General features: G+C 40.5%; 1 protein-coding gene across 2 annotated transcripts in view; it reads left to right on the forward strand.

Annotated features, from left to right (window-relative positions):
• Positions 1–469: 469 nt before the first annotated feature.
• The window catches only part of SMG1 (SMG1 nonsense mediated mRNA decay associated PI3K related kinase), a 69,895-nt gene continuing 48,957 nt past the window's right edge, over positions 470–21,407 (forward strand). The window contains exons 1-4 of one of the 2 annotated variants that reach the window (XM_075058720.1): positions 470–776; positions 11,007–11,170; positions 15,167–15,322; positions 20,617–20,753. In XM_075058720.1, coding sequence (XP_074914821.1) covers positions 688–776; positions 11,007–11,170; positions 15,167–15,322; positions 20,617–20,753 — 546 coding nt within the window. In that variant the 5' untranslated portion in view covers positions 470–687. Of the gene's footprint in view, positions 777–4,470; positions 4,548–11,006; positions 11,171–15,166; positions 15,323–20,616; positions 20,754–21,407 lie in introns of those variants that run through there. The other variant, XM_075058721.1, reaches the window with a different exon arrangement.

The raw sequence follows: 21,407 nt of genomic DNA on the forward strand, positions 1-21,407 counted from the left end.
CCTGCCCTCACGATCCGGGGACCTTGGTCCCCTCAGGCTGCTGCGGTGCCAGGATCCCCTCAGGACCCGGGGTCCCCCAGATCCCTTCGCGCTGGTCGGCCCGGGATCCCCTGGCTGCCCTCGCACCCAGGGGCCGCAGGTTCCCCTCACAGCTGGGAGCCTGTCGGCCGGCACCGACCCTGACAGCCCAGGGGCCTCAGGCTCCCCTCAGGACGCGGAGGGGGGGCGGGGGGCTGGGATCCCCCGCTCCTCTCACGCCCCGCGGCGGGGTGCCGACGATGGCCGCCCGCTCCCCCACGCCCACGGGAGACCGCCGCCCGAGGCCCCGCGGGGCGGGCAGCGGCGGGGTCCCCCCCCCGGTGGGGAAGCCCGTCCGGCGGCAGCCGGAGGCGGAGCGCCTCCGCCCCCGCGCCCCGTCCCCCGCCCTCCCAGCGTGCCCCGCGGAGGGGGCGGGCGGCCCATGTCCGCGATCCCGGCATGCCGCGCGGCCGGGCAGCAGCCGGAGCAGCCGCGGCGGCCGCGTCCCCTCCCTCCGGTGTGAGACAGCAGCCGCCTGCGGAGCGCGAGTGACGAGCCGCCGCCCGCGCCTCTCCCCCTCCCTTCCTCCGCCTTTCCTCCTCCTCCTCCGCCGCCGCCGCCCCTGTCCCGCGCCGCTGCCCGGCCGGCCATGCCGTCTCGGGCAAGGTAATGAGCCGCAGAGCCCCGGGGTCTCGGCTGAGCGGCACCGGCAGCAGGCAGCACTACCACCCGCGGGGCTGGAATGACTGGCAACCCAGGTGGGCAGGGCTGGGGCAGGGGGCGCGGCCTGGCCGCCCGCGGGGCGCGGGGGCCGGGGCGGCGGGGCGCCGCGGCTGGCGGCTCGGCCCGGCCCTGCCCGCCGGGCCTGGGGCAGCGGGGCGGCGCGGGCCGCGGCGGCTCGGAGCGGCGGCGGCGGAGCCACTTCCTGGCTGTTGGGCCTAGCGCGGGGCGGGTGGCGGCGGGCCTAGGCGGCGGGGAAGGGGCCGGCCGCGGCCGTGCCCCGGCGGGAGCCGGGCGGGGGCGCCGGGGGCGGTTTCCGGATCCGTGTCTGCCGGCGGCTGGAGACGGGACCGGCACCGGGACCGCGACCGGGACGGGTCTGTCAGCGCGCAGGGCTGGGCCGGGCGGGACCCCGGTCTGGGCTCCCAGCTCCTGCCTCCCCCCGCTTCTCCCGGTGTCCCCTCTTCCCCTGGGTCTCTCGCGGCTCGGGCTGGCCCTAACGCCTCTGGCTGATAGAGCTGGTGCGTGTCCGCAGGCAGCAGCTTCCCTCTCCTGCGCGTCGCGGTGCGAGACGCTTCGCTGGAAAGCTGAGGCGCTGGGGGGGCCTGCAGTGGGGTGGGGAACGGGGGGGGGGGGGGCTTGACACCTGTATTTTTTCAGCCTAGTTTTCACCAGAAAGAAGGGAGGCTGCAGAAGTACTCGTAGTCTTTTAAGGGTTAATAAAGTAGTACAGGATCCTTATTTTATTTAATTTTTTTTTTTAATCTGGGGAAAGGAGTTGAGCTCTAAGTAGGCTGGGGTGAGAGCTTATACAGTGTGTTAGGTTTTAAGGTCTGTTTATACCTGGGACTTCTTAGTAAGTGAAATTCCAAGTCTGTTGGCTTCTTTAGTCAAGTATAGGGAGTGTATTTCAGGTCTTGGTTACTTCTTATATATCTGATGACAATGTATTTGCCCTGCTGCTCAGCTTTGCTACTTTAAGAGTCAAAATGGTCACGTAGAAATTGTAAATAAATTTGGTGCTTCTTAATTTTTCTTTAATGTGGAGGATTTGGGGCTTTTTTCTAGTGTTTTTGAAAGTTTAACACAATATGGGATCTTACTTTTAAACTTTTCAGCAAACAGCGGCATGTGCTTGGGAATGTATTTACAGGTGACAGTCGCAGTCGCATGCGGTGTGGACTAGGAAAATTGGGTGGATGTGAAGGTAGATCTTATGAAACACAGGTGTAACTTCAGTATTTACTGTGAAGGAAGCTTTCCTTTTGCTTGAACAGCTAGCAGTGCAGCCTCTAGGGCTAATGCTAGAGGCTATTCAATTCTTCATGGTGTGTGGGGCATGGTTATTTAAATTTTAATTTCTTCTGTTATTGAACTACTTGGTCAAATAATTTACTGTTTTTTCCTCACTTAAAAACCTGCAAACCTTGTTGGTGACTCCTTATAGCATGTAGATGTTTTTGGGGGAATTAAGAAGTCTGGTCTCTCTCTTGTTCCTTAACTACTACCTTGCTTCAGATTTCTGGACTGTAGTCTGGAATTCTGGACCCTAATCCTTTACCTTGCTACTGGGCAGAACTTGGATGTACATCTTGTATCTTTGCAGTGGATGGCTTCTATAAATGCTTTCTGGTTGGATATATTAATTTGTCGCAAGTTCTGTCTTTTAGCATAAAAAATGTGTCTTACAGGGGCTAGGAAGCTGACTTTTTCCAATATAGTATTGTCTGCAGTAGGTTCAGTTAGGGGTGAAAGTAAGAGTCTAGCTGCAGAAATGCTTTGCCTGGTGATGAGGCTGGTTTAAGAAGTTAGACTGTTACCTCAGTGTCTGACTGTGGTCCGTTTCCCATGCTGTAGTTTGGTGTCTCCTTAGGTCTCAAATACAGCTGCTGTAAACTGGGCTGCTAAAAATAATTATCCCAAAAGCCACAGGAGAAACAAAAGTCTGAAAGCACTAGAGAAAGTGTGGCAGACTAGGGGAGCTTCATAGCATGGATAAGGCCTAGTTCTGTTTCCATCACACTGTGATTAGAGCTCCTGCTAAGAAATAGGTAACACTTCTTCACTGATCCTGTCAGTTGTAAGAGTTTAACTTTATCCTTTCCTTTAAATATATATGTTTTCTTAATCTGGTGAGAGAGCCCAAGAATCAGAAATGTTCCAACAGTCCCAAACACAAAGCACATTTTTCTCTGTAAGTTATGCTCAAGTTTTTTAAATCTCAAAAAGATAGCTTTGGTGATATGGAACCTGTGAGTCTACACTAAGAGCTTAAAGAACAACACAGAGATTAAATCAGTCTTTGTTGTTTTGGCATTAACTAATTTTTAAAAGTGATTCACATGCATGGTTGAAAGGAGATCTGTTATATAAAACTGGCAATGAGTGTTTCTTTTTCGTTGATGGTTTTGAATATGTTCTTGGACAAACCCCACAACACAAAATATACGCACGTATTCTTTCCTTCCCCTTTCTTATATGTTGACTTAGTTGACGTTTAGCTTAGGCGATATTGCTGGTAAATGCTTTCTTACTGGTAAATGCTTTCTTGCAGGGTGTGGAAGAAGGAACGCACGTGGCCAAAGTAATGAAAACTGCAGTAATTGTAGTTGTTTCGAGTTCCTAAGGGGGGCGGGGGGAGGAAGAGGAACTGCTAATGCACGGGTGTATTAAATCAGATGGATTGTGTTTTCAAACACACGTTTTTGTGTGTGTAAAAATGACTAGATCGATTCTCATTACTAGGTCTAAATTCCTCTCAATTTTTAGTAATGCTAATGAGCACTGGAACTTGGGGTGAAAACAGTGTGAAACTGAAAGTTGGAACCCACATCCTTCTTTAAGGGAGAGTAGTTTTTAATTAGAATTTGATTTTTTTTTTGTGCCTGGATGAATGCAGTCGTATCTGTCAGATGCATGTGGATTGGTTTTCCTACAGTGTGTGCATTGATAGAGCTGTGTATTACAGAGAAAGAAGTTGTTCTGATATATATGGGCATATTAGTGCACTGAGGTGTGCTAGACTCTAATAACAACACAAAAAGTTTTTAGGTTAATGTTGGATGTATGTGACAGAGAACAGTAAGGTTTTTTTGAGAAGGCTTGATAAGATCTTGTTCCTCCTTCTTCTAATCTTTATAGCTTTCTAGACCTTCTGTTTTCTTTCCTTTTTGTTTCACAGATCTCACTGCATTTTCCCTGATATGACTTATAGAATCATAGAATCGTTTAGGTTGGAAAAGACCTTTAAGATCATGGAGTCCAACCGTCAACCCAACACCATCATGCCCACTAAATCATCTCCTGAAGTGCCTTGTCTACGTATTTTTTTGAACACCTCCAGGGATGGTGACTCCACCACTACCCTGGGCACCCTGTTCTTCTGGGGAAAAATATAAAATCATGTCAGTGTGCAGGTCTTGTGTGTGAGCAGATTCGGTAGAGTACTAAAGACTAATTATATACTGAAACAAGCAATGCTTCCCTTCGATAGGAAATGCTCTGCATGGCAAAGCAAGTTTCACGTGCTTATGGTGGTACTAAGCAGGAGTGTGAGTGCAGGGTAGTAGGTTAGCAGGTGCAGGGTGCACCATGGCTTTCTTATTCTTAGGCAAAAGTGAGAAAAGGAAGATAAGATTTTAATTAACAGGACCTCTCTGTCTCTCCTATCATAAATATAGGTTAGCAGGGGAGTATCTGGAAATGTGAAAAAGAAAGTCTTTCACATCTGAGAAAAGTTCCAGAAGCGTCTTACTAGGTTCAGTACTGACATTCGTTCTTGAAAATGAAGTGCATCCTTCTCATGCAACGTAAGTCAGTGTTACGAGTTACTAATTTCTGTTATCAGGGTGCCTGTCAAATGAAGTTACTGCCTAGGTCCCCATGGGTCTAGACATGATGAGACAAGACAGTAAAATATGCCTCTCCTTCCAGGTAGCTTATAACCTAAGCAGGAGAGCAGTATTGGCTAGCACTTTATAACTGAGGACAAGTATCCTGTGTTTAATTAAAGACAGAATGGGAGGTATTGGCAGGGAGCAAAGAAACTTATCAGAGCAAATGGGCTAAGAAAGTGATGGTTAGAGCAGCCTTTTACGAAAGGCAAGCACTAGTTGTTGTGGATATTGTCTGTCCATAATGCTGGACTAATACATTGAATGACAAGCAGGGTGATAGTAGTGGGTGCTGTATTTAAGGAAAGTTGAGACAGAGACTATTTCTTCTGCGTTTGCATGTACAACAAGGTTTGTTAGAAATAGGCTCAAATCCTAGTTTGGAAAGGTGTGTAACTGAGAGATCTGAAAGTTGATAACATAGAGATGTTTGAGGATGTTGCTGAAATTACCTGAGAATGGGTGGAGTCATGTAGGATGAAAGTTGGTAAGGCTTTTCCATCTCTTCAGGAATAGTTGAGAGAGAGGAGAGCACAAAGTGTGAGATAGATATGTACATATGGGGGGGGAGAGAGAGAAAGATAGTCTGTGTTGTTGAAGGCAGCTTAGAGAACAAAATGCAGTATCAGTTGTGAGGTGCCATTGTGAAGAGGTCAGTGGAAACCTTGGGAAAAGATTCAGTGGACTGTGTGTGGGAGATGCTGAACAGGAATGCATTCAGTTCTGAACTGGCAACAAGTAATTCTTGATCTCCTTTCACATCTGAGTGTGTTGAATATGCTGGTAAGGTTGGGAAGGTGTGAGATCAAAGAGCTTTTTTGTTTTTTGGTAAAATGGGGGAGCCTAAGTTTGTAATGTGAAAGCCTTTGTTTTTAATGTGAAGATAGAGGAGAATGAGAGGTGAGAAAGATGAAAGAAGATGAAAGTGTGTCAGTGGCAAGCAAAAGGAACTTGCAGAGCAGATAGTCTTCCATACAGCAATAGCCATACTAGATCAGACCAATGATTTAGCTAGCATAATATCCTGTATCCAGAAAGGGCTATCAAAAGATGCCTGTGGAAAAATAAGAACAGGATGTGTATATGTAATACATTTCCCTGACATTCTCTCCTAATGTCCATCACAGTACAGAAGGAAATTGGTGAGCTACTGTGTAAGAAGGGAGTGATGCAGAATCAAGAAGTGATTTGAAAAGCTACTGTGCAGGTAGCTGTCCAGCAGTGGAGATGGCAGAATTGCAGTAGGAAAATAGTTATTTAGTTGTTATTTCACTAGTAGAAAACATGGCCACTTACACTCTCGTTGTGCTCTCTCAATGCAGGAGTAGAAACAAAAGTAGGCTTTGGGGTGGACTCAGCCAGCCTTGGGCTTGGCAAGATGAACCAAGTGATGATAAAAGAGCATGGCAAAAGGCGGCTGTCATAGCTCTGCACACCAGTGGAAGAAGGGTCGGAAAGGTCAGAAACTTGGTGGGAAGCTGTTGATTTGAATGGATACAGTGACTCCTAAGTTCTAAATGTTTTATTGATAAAGACTTTAAGTAATGAATTTATCTGCATTATAGCAAATAAACTTGGCAAATAGAACAAAGCAGCTAGTAAAATTGACTGACTTGAACAATAATACAACTCATACAGTAGAGTTGTCTCAGCATAAATCCTCCCTGTAGATCCTGTACTTGAAAATAAAATCAAATAGAATAATTAAGTGATTTTTGTCTCAAAATAATATCCATATGGCAGGGTTGTTCTGAAGGAGCTACAGATAATGAATAGTATACACCAGATTGTAACAAGTTTCTTGGACAAAAATTCTTAAGGCTTCCATATAACTAAAGAAACATGATATATTTTTGATTGACCTATTTTTCTTTTTTCTAGTTAAAAAGTTGTTTTTTGTGTTTTTTTTTTTTGTTTGAAAAAGCCAGTTGTTCTCAGCCATGCTTTCTTAGTCATACAAATTAGCTAGTCAAATCATGCTGATACTTTTGATGGAATGAGATATACACTTATTTTTGGAAAAGTCTAGCTTTCCTTTTGTATGTCCTTCGAGAAAAAATTAAGCGTCTGCTTTTTTTAGGTGGAACTAGTGGCCATTTCTGCTTATTTAGGTGGGTGAACTATTTTCTTTTTCTGATGGATAAAGGCAGGTTAATAATCACCCTGCAGAAAACTGAATGCAATCTCTTCTGTATAAATGATGTTGCTATAACAGTGTATGCAGGAAATTGGTGCTGGTGGTTGTTGTGGTTTAACCCCAGCCAGCAACTAAGCACCCCGCAGCTGCTTGCTCACTTCCCCCCACCCCAGTGGGATGGGGGTGAGAATTGGGGGGAAAAAAATAAAACTCATGGTTTGAGATAAGAATAATTAAATAGAACAGAAAGGAAGAAAATAATAATTATAATAATGACAATAATAAAAGGATTGGAACATACTAAACAAGTGATGCACAATGCAATTGCTCACCACTCGCTGACCGATGCCTGGTTAGTTCCCGAGCAGCGATCCCCCCCCCCCCCCCCCCAGGCCAACTCCCCCCAGTTTATATACTGGGCATGACATCACATGGTATGGAATGCCCCTTTGGCCAGTTTGGGTCAGCTGTCCTGGCTGTGTCCCCTCCCAACCTCTTGCGCCTCTCCAGCCTTCTTGCTGGCTGGGCACGAGAAGCTGAAAAATCCTTGACTTGTTGCTAAGTAGTGTTTAGAGTAACTGAAAACATCAGTGTGTTATCAATATTCTTCTCATACTAAATCCAAAACACAGCACTATACCAGCTACTAGAAAGAAAATTAACTCTATCCCAGCTGAAACCAGGACAGTGGTAAACAGGTAGTCTTCCATCCAGAACCAGGCACAGATGACAACTGTCATTGGAGCTCTTGAAGTACTTTGCTTAGTCTCCATCAATGAGCTTTTCAGGTGGAAATAAAACAGAGTAGTGTCTCATAAAGTGGCAAATATGCTTTTGAAGCTACATTGTAAGGTAATCATAGTCATGTTCATCCTTGCAATTTCCCATTCCAACTTTGTCTAATATCACATTTGTATTTGTACTTCTGCTTATCTGTTGCTAACATTGTATATTGTGATTTTATTAGTATACAACGTTTGTTCAGGTCTGGCAATGTCAGTGTATGTAACTGATAAATTTGTTGTTGCATAGACTTCTTTGGAAAGATGACTCTAAGCATTACGTCTGTCATGTAACCTACATCTGTTTGGCACAGTGTAATTAAAGTGGAAACACTGCCATGTGAACAGGGAAAGTGCCCTCCTGATACGCGGGCATGAGTCGAGGTAGCCCGGAGTACAGTTCTTCCCATTGCCTGGTGGAATGGCTGCAGTGTACCGTAAAGGGCTGGAGGGAGGTGCAAAAAGTAATTATTTGTAAGACTTTGGCAAGTACCTGTCCATAGAGTGGCTGCGTTTTGAGTTCTAAGTGGTCGTCTTTCAAAGTCATGAGTACATTACTGACAGGAAAAACGGTATTTTTCAGAAACAGATTTGGAAATTAAATGTCTCTTCCTGCTTACACAGACAGTGCTTCGCTGTGAGTTTGCACAGCAGTGTCCTATGTCACCCAGGCATCTGGGTTCCTCGGTAAGCGAGCACAGGTGTGGGGTTGCATACCCAGGTCTTCATGAGCCCACGCTACAGACTCCTAAAGTGCTGATGCAGGAGCCTACAGTATAATTCTTAAATTTGCTTCCCACGTGAGAAATGGTGTGCATGACAGAACAGCTAGAAATGCACAGGCACGTGAGATGGTGGGCTCTGCTTCTGGTGCGAATCTTATTGCAAGCTTCTTTCAGTTCAAAATCCTCCTTCAAAGCAATATGGACCATAGCAGCCAGTTGGGTCACAGAACCTAGTTGTCTGGAAACAGTATCTTCCTGTGATGCATTTTTTTTCTCTGCCTAGTGAAGAATGGGCAGAAGCTGCTGGATATCTAAGCTACACATTTATTGTAGTGGGAACAATGTTTTCAGTGGGAACTATTATTTCTTAAATTGATACATAAGAGAACAATTACATATTTTTAATAAAATTGTGCTCACCTTTTAGTTGGGTGATAAAGTGTGAACAAGTTAGCTTGCAGAAAGCTGTTCCCAAAGACAGAACAAAGCGAGTGTGTGGTTTTTCCCAGGGAAACAATAGGCTTATGTATTTTACCACAATGGAAAATTTTACAAAACATTCAAAGGCTGTGCTGCGGGAAGTGAGGTTAGCTGAGAACACGTGTAGTCCTTCAGCTGATTGGGATACGCAGAACAGTCTTAAAAATTGTACATTTAATCAGCTTGCTTTCAGACTTAAGAATTTCAGACTTAATGCTTGACAATTGGAGATTATATAGTCTATAGCACATCACCTTAAAAAAAGCAATGCTCTTTGGGGAGGTACACTGTTAAGAACCCAATAGTACTTAAATTTACCAATGAAAATTTGTCAGTCTGTTTCATTGAAAGGCTAAAATAATTTTAATCCTCTGTAATAAACTGCTTTTCCTCAAAGTCAGCTGGAAGTCTCCTTAGGTTTTAGGGCAGGGAGAAAATCTGGGGGCTCTGTAGCTGACTGGAAAATTTGCACATGGTCTAGGCATATTTAAAGTTCATACCATTTGAAGGTACAGTGCAGAACTTGTTCTTGTTTAGCATAACTTAGGTGAATGATGAAGGTCCAACTGTGTAAGTATTTCTACAATCCTAGTTGACTGTCATGAGCAAAGACTTTTAGTAAAGCTTTGCCTCTTGAGTAGTATAGCCTATTTTATAAAATAGTCCGAGCAAGTGCTCAACAAAGCAGTAGATGTGATGCCACAGTGAATACTGAATGAGGAAAAGAGTCTTATAGTGTATATCTAAAGGTGAATTTGCTTAGAGAGCAAAAGGGAATAATATCTGCCAAGCAAACCTAGTGTCAACCTTTCACTATGAGAATAGGGCAAAAGCACAGTTTTCTGCTTTCGGACCCTGTTCCAAATTGATAGTATATTGTCTCTGAACATCCTCAAGAGAATAAATTGTGTGTGTGGGGTTTCTTTAATTGCAGTTGTTTTTGCAAATATCAACTCTCATGGTATTACTCTTCCAGTTGTACTGAGGACGAGCTATACTTGAAAATAGCAAGCCTTCAGGACAGCTTAAGTAACAGCTGCTTTTCAAAAATTTTAGCTGTGTTTTTCCCTTTTGGCCTTGAGATGTATATAACTCCTTTTTCCTGAATTTGTCTCCTGGTTCTAATTGCAGTGTTCTCTTGAAAAGTAAAAATTAAAGACTTTTTCCCAAGAACATGTGGTGTTTATCCTTACGCAAATTGTAGCTAATTTATAGGAATGGAAAGGAATGATCTGTCCTGCTTTTTGTTAAATAATCAAATGAACTATCCAAACCTTAAAATAAAAATAGTAGATCTTTAGAGTTTGCTTAGGAAAAGCCCTCTGTAAATAATTTGAATAGTGTGATTCCACATATACTTGAGTTGAACAAAATTCTGCTGATTTTTGTTTTGGATGGGTATTGTTTTACTGGTTTTAATGTAAAGCTTCCAGGATTGCTTGTAAGAATGCATTTAAAGTGATTGGTTGAATTTAGGTGCTGAAGTCTCGTGTGCACAAGTTCAGTATATTAAAGTTACTGTATTCTTAAAAATGAAATCACTTAGTATGTCCAGTGAGAAGAGCTGATTTCATAATTTTCACCTTTTTCCTTAAAAGTTTATTCTGGGCTGTAAATCAGTTTTCTGATATGAGAGTGGCTTAAACAATGCAGATTTTTTAACTTGCTTTTTATCTGCAAATGTTTATTCTAAAGGATAACAGCTCTTAATTTACATTCCAGGTTTTTCCACAGTGAAGGCTGTTTTCTTGTTTTGCAATTTTTGTTTTGCAAAAACTTAATATGCGATTCCTCTATTGAGTATCAGCTACATGCTAGTAACACCTCCATCTAATAAGTGGGTTTACATTGCTCAATAAGACCCATAGCATATTACATAAATGTTCATGTGTGGATTAGTAATGACTTTCACAAATGGTAGACACTGTATTGCCTAGCTGTGGTATATACCTAGTTGTATTTTATTTTCACTTCTGGGAAGTAATTTCTCCTTATATAGGCATCCAACTGAAAAGAGACTTGAGAACATCCTGAGAAGAGGCAGTGGCACACTAGAATGCATTTGCTTTGCATGTTTCTAATCCCAACGTGAATTTAAGGTCACTTTTTAAGAAGCAGGTTAGATGTACAACTTTTTTGACACAGGAAAATACATTTGGGATTGTCATTTCAATATGTTGCATTTATAAGTGAATGTGAATCCCACTCCTGTTATATCCCTGCATAAAAAAAAATATTTTTCTCTTTATAGAACTGACAGTGCATCAGCTGACCAGGACAATTTAAAATACTCTTCATCCAGAGATCGGGGCAGTTCTGCCTCCTATGGATTACAACCCTCAAATTCAGCTGTGGTGTCTCGACAAAGACACGATGATATCAGAGTCCACACTGACATACAGAATGAAGAAAAAGGTATACAGATTGCTGTTTCATGTGTAAAATTGTGAGGGGACATTCAGAGAAAGGCAGTAAACTTGAAATGGTAGAGAATTTTTTTTTCCTTTTCCAAAAAAAGGCAGTGAACTGATACAACTCATTGCCACAGTATCACTGTGAGAGATTTATCAAGGGTCAAAGAAATGTTGTGGTTGATATGAATAGTGAGAAAAATATGCAGTTGCATTAGGAGAAGAATGTAAGAGAAGACTTAATGCATTAACAGAATAAGCATGTTTTTCTAAAGAATAGTATTCTGGATGTGTCTGATCTGCAAGTTGTAATTTCTTCCTGAATGCTGTCTGGTGCTTCTGGTATTGAAAATGGACTGCCTGATTAAATGGGCTACTAATCTGATATATTATCTATTGCAGCTTTACTGCAGCTAACTGGAATCTTTGGGAATCAAATCTATATTTTGTCATTAATGGGGATTTGTACTTCTATGTGCCTCAGTCTGACTTAATCTAAATCGTGTGATGTATGGTTCATACAATTTTATGTTGATTTTTTTTTTGAGAATTTTCTACTTTCTGTAGAATATGGCTAAAAATTCAGAATTGTATCTTTTTCATCTTTATGGAAAAGAAATCTGTATTCTGATTTCTTTTTTTTTGATTGCCAAATACAGGTATCACAGAGGAGGGTTTTTACTTGCAGAGTCACTTCTTAGACTATGTAAATTTTCTTCAGGCAGGCCAGACTCAGAAAAATCTCACAGGAATATTAGTGTGGGAGTTTTTGTTCAGGAACCTAAAAAGCATTCACACCCCCCCTACTTCTCTGCCCTGTAACTCTTTGTAAAGACTTGCTACATGTTAGGGGAAGTTACAGCTGGGTGTACTGATGCAAATTTATTTTTTTTATAAGTAGTAGGTACTGTTACTAGGAGGCAGGAGTATGAAACGGGTATATGTTTATCTGCATACCTTGAGAACCTTAAGATTGGTTAACTTTAACAGCGAAACTGCTTAGAAAGTGAGTATATTTGGCAGTGTGTCTACTAACATGGAGAATTTTACTGTGTTTCAGATAGACTAGCATGGTAGGTTATTCTTATACTTCGAAGTGTGCTAGTATTTAAAGAATGTACTGGCAGCGTAGTGAAATAGTAAATTTCAGACAAATTCAGTAAGGTAGTTTGTGAAGTTGCTGGGAAAGTGCCATTTGAAAAGAAAAATGCAACTCTCCCTCAAGTACTTTTATCTTACAGGGCATGTCTCTGCTAGCTCAGCACTTTAACCATGCTATTTTGTTCAGGTGTGACTTGAAAAGAGATTGATTAGGGTATTCTGTACTAGAAAACCAAATTCCAAGTGTCTCTAGTTCATTTTTATTTTTGGAGAAATTTGCAAGCTTACAGGTGCAGAATAGTTTCTTTGTTTACTAATTAATTTTCAATTAATCTGTTGGAGTCTGCCAGCATGGAATTTTCATTTTAAGAATTTCTAACTTTTCTATCCTGGATAACCATATGTCATAAGTACCTAGAATCCTTGAGAAAATATTCCACATGCCCCCCCCCCCCCCCCCGCATCCCTTCCCCCCAGTTTCTGGTGTTGATAATAAAAATGACTTCCAACTTGATAATTTCTGGAAGTTGTTTACGTTGAGAACCTCCAAGGATGGGAGGTTCTGCAGCCTCCCTTAGCAGCCTGTTTAGTGCTTTACCACTCTCCTAGTAATAATTGTTTGCTCGTATCCACTTTGAATTTCCCTTGCTCAACTTTGCTCTGCATCTGTAAGATTAGTCTGGCTGTCTTTTTTTTTTTTTTTTTTTTTTTAAAATAACCCTTCATGTTAACTAGTGGAAGACTGCAATTAGATGCCCCCCCTTTGTTTTCTCTTCTTTATTTTATAAAACAAGACAGGGGAGTTGGAAGATTAAGTTTTTAAAATTAAATAGAAGACTCTTGGGTTTTTACTTATAGATGAGATGTTCTCCCTTACTGCAACACTTTCCTCTCTTTTGGTTTATAACTAGGATGCGCTCAGGGTCCTTACTGCTAAAAAGATACTGCACTAGTATTCGTATGTCATGGTAGCTACATATTTATGCTAAAATTAATAACAGTGACATAGCTGATCATATTCTTACTTGGTCTCAGATTTAACACTTAAAGAGAAATGAATAGAATTTGTATATATTAGGATTTCAAAAAACTTTTCAGACCAGGAGATAACTGAAGAGAGTTATAATGTAGTATTTACAGCCTTATTGCCAAAAAACCCTGATTGCCTTGCTGTTTTTTAATTACTCTAACTGACAATTTGTTTCATACTGTTACCAAAGATGTACTGTCTATCTGTCAAGTGGGAGAATACAGGTTTGTGTTTATTCATTTAAAATAATGTCAGATACGCTGTAGCAAATACTACATGCCTTTGCAGACAACCAAAAAAGCTGGGATATTTTGTGTGCTAGCGGGAAAGTATGAAATAACTTCCAAGAACTCCAACAGTATATGGTAGTATGTCTGGTTTTGATAGCTGATGTTTGTGGTCGGAGTACATGATCTCTGATATCTTTGGTTAAACTAATTTCTTTGTTGCTTTGAATTTTAGTGATACACTTCTGTTTAGTCATAAATAAAATTATTGCTGTTAGAAGTAATTTCTTTCATAGGACAGTGTTGGTTTGTTACGACAAGATAATGTTAAGGTGGCATACATGCTAGTTTGTGTTTAAAAATTGTATTTAATGTTGTAAATCCAAATATACACAAATTATCTTTACTGTAATTGTAATTAACTAATTACAACTGAGACTTTGCACAGGATTTTCTGTAATGGTTGGGTAGTCCCATGTGTATAGAAATACACAAACTTCTACTGGTAGTTCACAGCTTCTTTTTATCAAAAGCTTTGCCTTCAAGATGACATTCTTTACATCTAGTAAGGTCCAGATTCACCTGATGTTTGAATTTATCTTTTTATCATCCTGTAGTCTTGGTAAACTGCCTCTTTTTATGGAGAGCCACCTCTCCTTCTCCCCAGGCTTTCTTTTATACACTAATGCAGGTGGAATTGTGGAAATACCTTTTCTGAGAGAAATCTTGCATATCTTTCGTTGTTCTGGGTTTAATTTTATTAGTTGATTCTTCCCTGTCTCAGGCAGGAGGCACTTTAGAAAGCTGCCTGCACAGCTGCCTCGAAAGTGAGCTCTGATACACTGAGTGAAGTATTGGGCAGGCTCAGGGGACGGTTTCACTTCTCTACACTACTGCAGATGAAGAACCTGCCCATCAAAGTGGCGTCACAAACTGGAAAAATCTTTAGTTTCAACTTTTGAGTATATAAATTCTTGTGGATCTAGGAGTAAAAACAATTGAATTACTCAATGACACTTTTATTTCCATTTTGTATTGTTAACAAAGAGGTACCATGTGTATCTCAAGTGGGGGAATGTAGGATTGAGTTTAATTTAAGATAATGTCAGTATTAGTGTGTGAAAATACTGACTGTTGTATATTTAGGGAGAGCTGTTCAATCTGTACATATAAATAATCTGTGGCTTTTAAAAATCTTTCTCCCTTTTTTTTTTGCCATTTTACTGAGCCTGTGTGGTAGATTTATAACAAAAACAGTGGAAATTTGATGTGCATAATCAAGGAGCAAGTAAATGTATCTAGCCATGTGTACTAGCAGTTTGACATGAAGGGCCTTGTAAAATACAGGGTCAAAAGGAATAAGAAAACCCCAAATGCAACAAAATCGATGTTAAACTTCACTGTAATAGAGATTTTTTTCATAGGTTTCAAAAGAAGACTGATGAGATTCTGAATATGTGACCTGGAAACTTACAGGGCATAGCAAAACATTTTTTGCATGTGAAAGTGAAAAAGGAAGCTAAAGAAGGTGGTAGAGGATAGGGCTACTAATTTGCATATGAATTGAATAACTCATAACATACTATGTTACTAAATATATGGTCTGATAGCCTGTTTTAATCTCACATTGTTTTTCCCACAGGTGGCTACAGTGTCAATGGAGGATCTGGGGAAAATACTTATGGTCGGAAGTCGTTGGGGCAAGAGCTGAGAGTTAACAATGTGACCAATCCTGATTTTACCAGTGTTCCGCATGGGAATCGTGCTTTAGCCACAAAAGACATGAGGAAATCACAGGGTAAGGATACCACAGATTTTCAGGAAAAGAGGATCTCTTTTGGCAACCTCTCTTGTGTTCAGAATATGAAAAGTTTGCTATGATTAGGCAATCTATATAGATTTGATTTTTTTTATGACACATGATTAGATGATATTGATGGAAACTGTCATCTTGTATTTATACTGTTCCCTCCATTGAGAGTTCCTCCATGGGTTAGGCAGATCTCTTGACTATATGGCTTATGCTATCAATCTTTCAATTTCCTTTAAATAGCTTTTGAACCCTTATTCAGGTTAGCCAAATTTGGCAAAGAGATCAAGGGCTCCAAGAAGGAGAATTTGCTCTTAGATTTGTTGAAAACTGATGCCTGAGTAAAAGGTTGTTAATTAACGAGTCCCTAGTGAGGGAAAACCTGCAACAGTGAGCTCAACTGTTATGTTCTCACTGGCCTGCAGGTCAACTAGTCATCACATAATACCAGCTGACTAGTCAGTAGATGTGAACTCCTGAATCAGCCACAATTCATGCTCCCTCTTGCTCAGCTGAGGATTAGAGGCCAGGGAGGGTCTGGAGGCATCATAAGAATATGGGTAAGGTCTTGGGAGATGCAGCGAGAGGAAAGCTGGAGTTGCAAGAGGCTGCAAGAATGCTGGACATGTGTTTTTGAGAAAGAAGTCTTAACTTTTCCCACTATCTGGGTTTAAATCATAGTTTTTTTTTTTAAAAAGACTGTTATTCCAAGGACTTTTGAATGAAAATAGAAACTTTGTTATGACTAAGTGCTGTCATTTATTGCATCATTTAGTACAAGTGGTAGTTGAGCCAGTGATGAAAACTGTGGCTGCTTTATGCCAGGCACATTATAAACATACGAGGACATGGTGTTTCTCCTCGGTGATTTATATTTCAGAGGTGGCAAAAGGTGGAAGAAGGAAGTTCAGTGTGCTTTGTGGTGGAAGTGGTGACATGACTGTTGCAAAAGCCTGATCTTTGGAATGGGTTAAACTCAAACTTTATCATCCCATTCTGGTGTCTTGATATAAAAATTATTCAGTCCTTTTAGTGTTTTCAATTATGTCTATGTAGAGGAAATAGAGAATTGTCTAACAGAGAACTCTGTAAATAATCCTGGTAGTGGGCTTGTGTGTGAATTTAGTTAGTACTGGCAGAAAATTCAGACTGTTCTCTTAGGTACGTGAGCACCTCTTTAATCCTTAAAATGTTAGGGACTGTAATTTCAGATGACTGAAGTTGCTGCCTATGACTTGTATGCTTCTGTGTGTATTCTGTCCTCTAGATGTCAGATTTCAAGAGTTTCTCCTTTTTAACTGGGCTGTCTTTGTGATTGTAGGTTTCAGCAAGTCATTTTGATTTTTCATATCTTCTTCAAAATACAGTGGGATTGTGTTGCAACAGGATCTTATTTTTTAAATTCTTATATATTTTCTTGTCTATTAGTGTGTGCATTAAGCAATTTTTAAAACCGTTGTCTTCTGTGAGTGAGTTAGCATGTGGCTGAGACCTTGCTGATTTTTCACAGAGTGGAATTCATACAAGAGTTTGCTAACTAGTGCTTTGATTAGTATAGTTTCAGTCATGCTCTTGATTAGTTTATTCTTTTTTTTTTTAAATTATTTTTACGTTATGATTATGGCTCAACAGACAGCTAACACTTAGTCTCTCAGGGAGTAATGCCAATGTTCATCAGATATTGACTGAATAAAACCAAAGTTGCTTTTAGTATAGAGTTTGGAACAGTACGTCTTGTTCTAGCAGCAGTTAAATGTATGTCTCATACCAGTAACCTTGGTGGTGGTAGTTTTATTTATACAGTTATGGTTTTAGGATATTTTTTTTTGTACATAAACAGCACAACCGTATTTCAAAATAAACTACAGTTTTCCGTGAAGAGATTACAAGCAAAAAGATAGACACAGAGAAGACAACACTAAAAAGTTGCAAGTTGTGGATTTAATTAATTCAAGGCTTATACTTACTGTTGACTTTTCATCTAACACTGAAGAGTCAACCAACATTTTTTGGGAAAGGAGGGTGGACTTTTTTAGGGACCTTGCAAAGATCTAGAATACCTTTATTTTTACTAAATAACTTTTTATAATTTTCAGTGTTTTCCAAACCACTGCATCCTGGTTTGCCCTTCAAGAGCAGTATCTAGTGACCCAACCCAGCTGTGCTGGTGTAGCTTCCCATGTGCTTGCTGAGTGGCAGAGATCAGTGCAAATTGGGAGCAACGGAAGAGAAGTGATGTGTACTGTGTGTTCCTTGTCTGGGTTATTGTTGGTAGAGTGCAGCTGTAGGAATATTGTAGAACAGACTTTTTCTCATGAGGCACATCTGTTGTCTTGGAAAGGACTGTATTATGGGGTGGCCAATGCATTGAATTATTCAAGGACAGATTCAAATTGCTGTTTTGAGAGGCTTTGTATGTAGACAGTCTAATAGTGAAATAAATGTGCGTAGATTTGGTTCAGCTTAAGCTTTCAAGATACATTCAGTAATGTAAAATGCAGTACTTTCCTAGCAGAAGAGTTTTCATGTGGAATTATTCATGAATAGCAGTTGCACTTTTTATTTTGTGTACCGTAGTCTGTGTTAATTTCCATTGTAACCAAGCTTTAAAAGAACTTTCATTCTTCTTTGTGTATGTTTTGTTTCCAAACTATTCCATTTGAACTTGCAAAAAATTTTTTTTTTCCCTGATCTGGTGACCTACTACTGCCCAGGTTTTAAAGAAAATGGTAGATGTGGTACACCCCCAGGCAGGCTGCATTCTTCCTGGTAGTCCTTTTCTGTCTTCTCTAGGGCTGATCAAATTTTTTGGGTGGGTAATTGCGCTAGGTCCATCTTTCTGAAGTTTGGCTATGTATTGACCATTGGCAGGCAAGCCTTGGACTACAGCTGCTAGCTCAACTCTGGGCAGAAGTACAAGGAGATCTTCAGATGCAAGTGATCATCTAGCAGGGATTGTAGTTATTAGCCTGACACCATCACCCAGGAGGACCTCAGATAATGCTTCAAAAGGTGTCTTTGCTGATCATGATTCCTTGTATGTGTCTCACCAGATATGTGACATTTTGTCCACTACTAAAGACTGTGGTTTCCACATAAAGCAAGGGAAAAGAATCTTAATTCTTCTAAAATGGACACGTATGCTTTAATCTTTTGTAAAATCAGTAACATGTTAAAACAAGTCCTCTTCATGCCTGTCAGATAACATCTCAACATGTCTTGTGTATTGTGCTAGCTAGGAACAAAACGTAGATGTGATCCTTCAGACTCTTATTGCTATTTTAATGTTTGCTAAGCCTGCCTAATCCTTCAGAATTTCAGGTATCTTCAAAATTAATTACTTAAACTGATGTCTGGCAAGAAACAGATTATCAAAACCTATTTTATTCATACTCTCTTAAAATTCAAAAAAATAAAGACATGAAAATAAGGTTGAGAATATTCTTCATGACTATAATACGGAAGACATGCTCTCCTGTAGGTGATGTCATGATCTATAAGAGTTACTGGCCTGTGGGTGGGTTCATAGGATTCTGTGATACACAAGGACACGAAGGTTTTTGTTTCTTGCATTTCTTTATTACAAGTTACTACAAATTACCACTAGTAAAGCAAGTATTTACTTCTGATTAATTACTTATATGCACACCTGTATATACTATTCAAAATGTTACTGGTACAGCACTTGCCAAACTTCTCCCAAGAGTGGGGCCAACTGATGACAGACAAAGTCCCACTTCAAAGATGATCTGCGTCTTGGAGCCTGCAGTCAATCAGGTGTCCCCAGTGAGGGTCTGATCTGTCCAGGAGGTCTCACGTAGCCAAGTCTCTTTGCAGGGGGAGCTTTCATAGAGAAGCTCCATTTTGGGTAGAAAGCAAGTTATTTTTATATTGTTAGAGATGTAAGGGAGCGTAGGATGCAACCACCTGGAGCCACCAGTAGCTTTTACTAACAACTGTTTTTCATCTGGAACAGCCAATAGATGATGCTATCTTCTATTTTCTGACCAATGTTTGCTTTCCCAGTCAGTTTTTCCTGCTGGAGCAGCCAATAGCTTTCCCAGGATGTTTTCCACCATTACGGTCTATTTTTCACCTTTCCAGACAATAAGTTTGTTGTTGCAGTTTCTTGGTTTTGCGCTTATCAAAGGTTTCTTGGGATGTCTCAGGTTCTTAGGTACCCAGCTGCCCTTCAAGACTGCTCCAGGTTCCCAGGCTGGGTTCTCAGGCTAGCAGTTCACAGGCTGGTATGCATCTTCTGTCAGTATTTTTCCGTTACAACCTTCCCATTATAACCAGGTTGCCTTTATGGCTGCTCCCATCAGGTGACTGATACGTAACATACCAGAGAAAAAAGCTGTCTGTAGTTGTCTTGGGTGTTCTTATAAGAGTCATGGTGACTAAGAAAACCTCATCATTCCGTGAGGATTCCACAAATCCTCTAACTTTCATCACTATGAGACATCTAATGTTAAACTTTTCAAAAGAAACTTTGTTTACTTTTTGCAAGTGAAGGAAATGAATTCTTCATATGAATACATTGTAATTTGTACCTAAATCAGGTAAACTGAGTTGTGACCTTCACTGGTATCAATAGTGCTATTGGTCAACTTAAATGTTTTCTTGGGAAGATGCTAATTCTCCTGTATTATGATCCACTTTAATCAATAGCCACTGTACCTCTGCACAGTGTATACTTTTGTTCCTCAATAGAGGAAAAGTATATCTCTCTTCCTTTTCAAAGCAGAACCCTGCTAGCTATCAGAGGACTACTCATAATTTTTCTTCTTGTGCCAAAATGATAGAGAAGATCTTGTTTCTTGGTAGTTGCTTGAGCTTAAATCTGGTTCTTTGCTACAAGAAGCAGCTTTTTTTTTTCCCACAAGGTTTACTTGAAGTATTTGTTGAATTATTTTTGTTTATATATTCAGTCAGAAGTCTGATTTAACCTTACCACACCCCCTTTTTTGGTTCAATTTATGTAGAAGAGAACTAAATCCAGGTTTTTGTGTAGAAGTGAAACAGTTCTGCTTAGTTCTGAATGAGTTCTACCCAGGTGCTGGGCTGTCCACTGGAAGAAATGAAATATTTTGGTAGTTAAATTACATTTTACATTTCATTTTCCTCATGTTAGCTTTCAAACAAATCAGGATTATTTTTTTCACTTTTTTCTCAAATTACTATTATGACTTATTGAGTCCACAAATACACATTTCAGCCAATCCGGATATTATTGATCAAATACTGTAGAGAAAAGAATTAATTGCCTTTTCTTTTTTCAGAGCGATCGTTGTCTTATTCTGACGAGTCTCGACTGTCAAATCTTCTTCGGAGGATTACTCGGGAAGACGACAGAGACCGAAGACTGGCTACTGTAAAGCAATTGAAAGAATTCATTCAGCAACCAGAAAACAAACTGGTTAGTAATTTTTACTTTTTCCATAGCACCAGAGTATTTCTTGTTTTATAAAACTGTCTTTTTAAAAATCTGAGTGTTGGGATATATCTGCAAGGAATATCTTACATACAAGGAATTTCCTTCCATGTGAAGGGAAAGTGTATTCCTGGATTGCCTGTCCTTTTTCTGGCGTTCAGGAAATTTTTTATTGCTTGATTACTTATGATGTATTGCCTTAAAGCAAACTACTGAATGTGTGAGCTGTAGGAATAAATATGGCATGTATGTGGGTTTTTGTTTCACTGGTCTTAGCAATATCCTCTGGATCCTTCAGCAAGGAAATAGAGGAAAAAGGAAGTAAAACATGTTGTTGTCTTGTTCAAGAACTGTTTCTGTATTTTAAATTAAAAATGAGCTGTTCACAAGACTGTATAAATACCAGCATATCTTAGAGTTACTCAGCTTTCTAGCTAAACACCTTTGTATGTGGATTCCCATTTATGGGAAGAGAACAAAGTATGTCTTTGTTTTCATTACATCTTTGGGTTTTTTAATGGGTTGTTGAACTGTCTAATATCCTCAAGTGTTTCTTAAGGATTGGGGTAGGGGGGCCTATCCCACTGTGGGTATACCTTTTTAATATTACTTATTTTCAAGTGAAGTATTAAGAGTATT

Source organism: Buteo buteo, chromosome 27, assembly GCF_964188355.1.
Source record: "Buteo buteo chromosome 27, bButBut1.hap1.1, whole genome shotgun sequence".
NCBI classification, from domain to species: domain Eukaryota; kingdom Metazoa; phylum Chordata; class Aves; order Accipitriformes; family Accipitridae; genus Buteo; species Buteo buteo.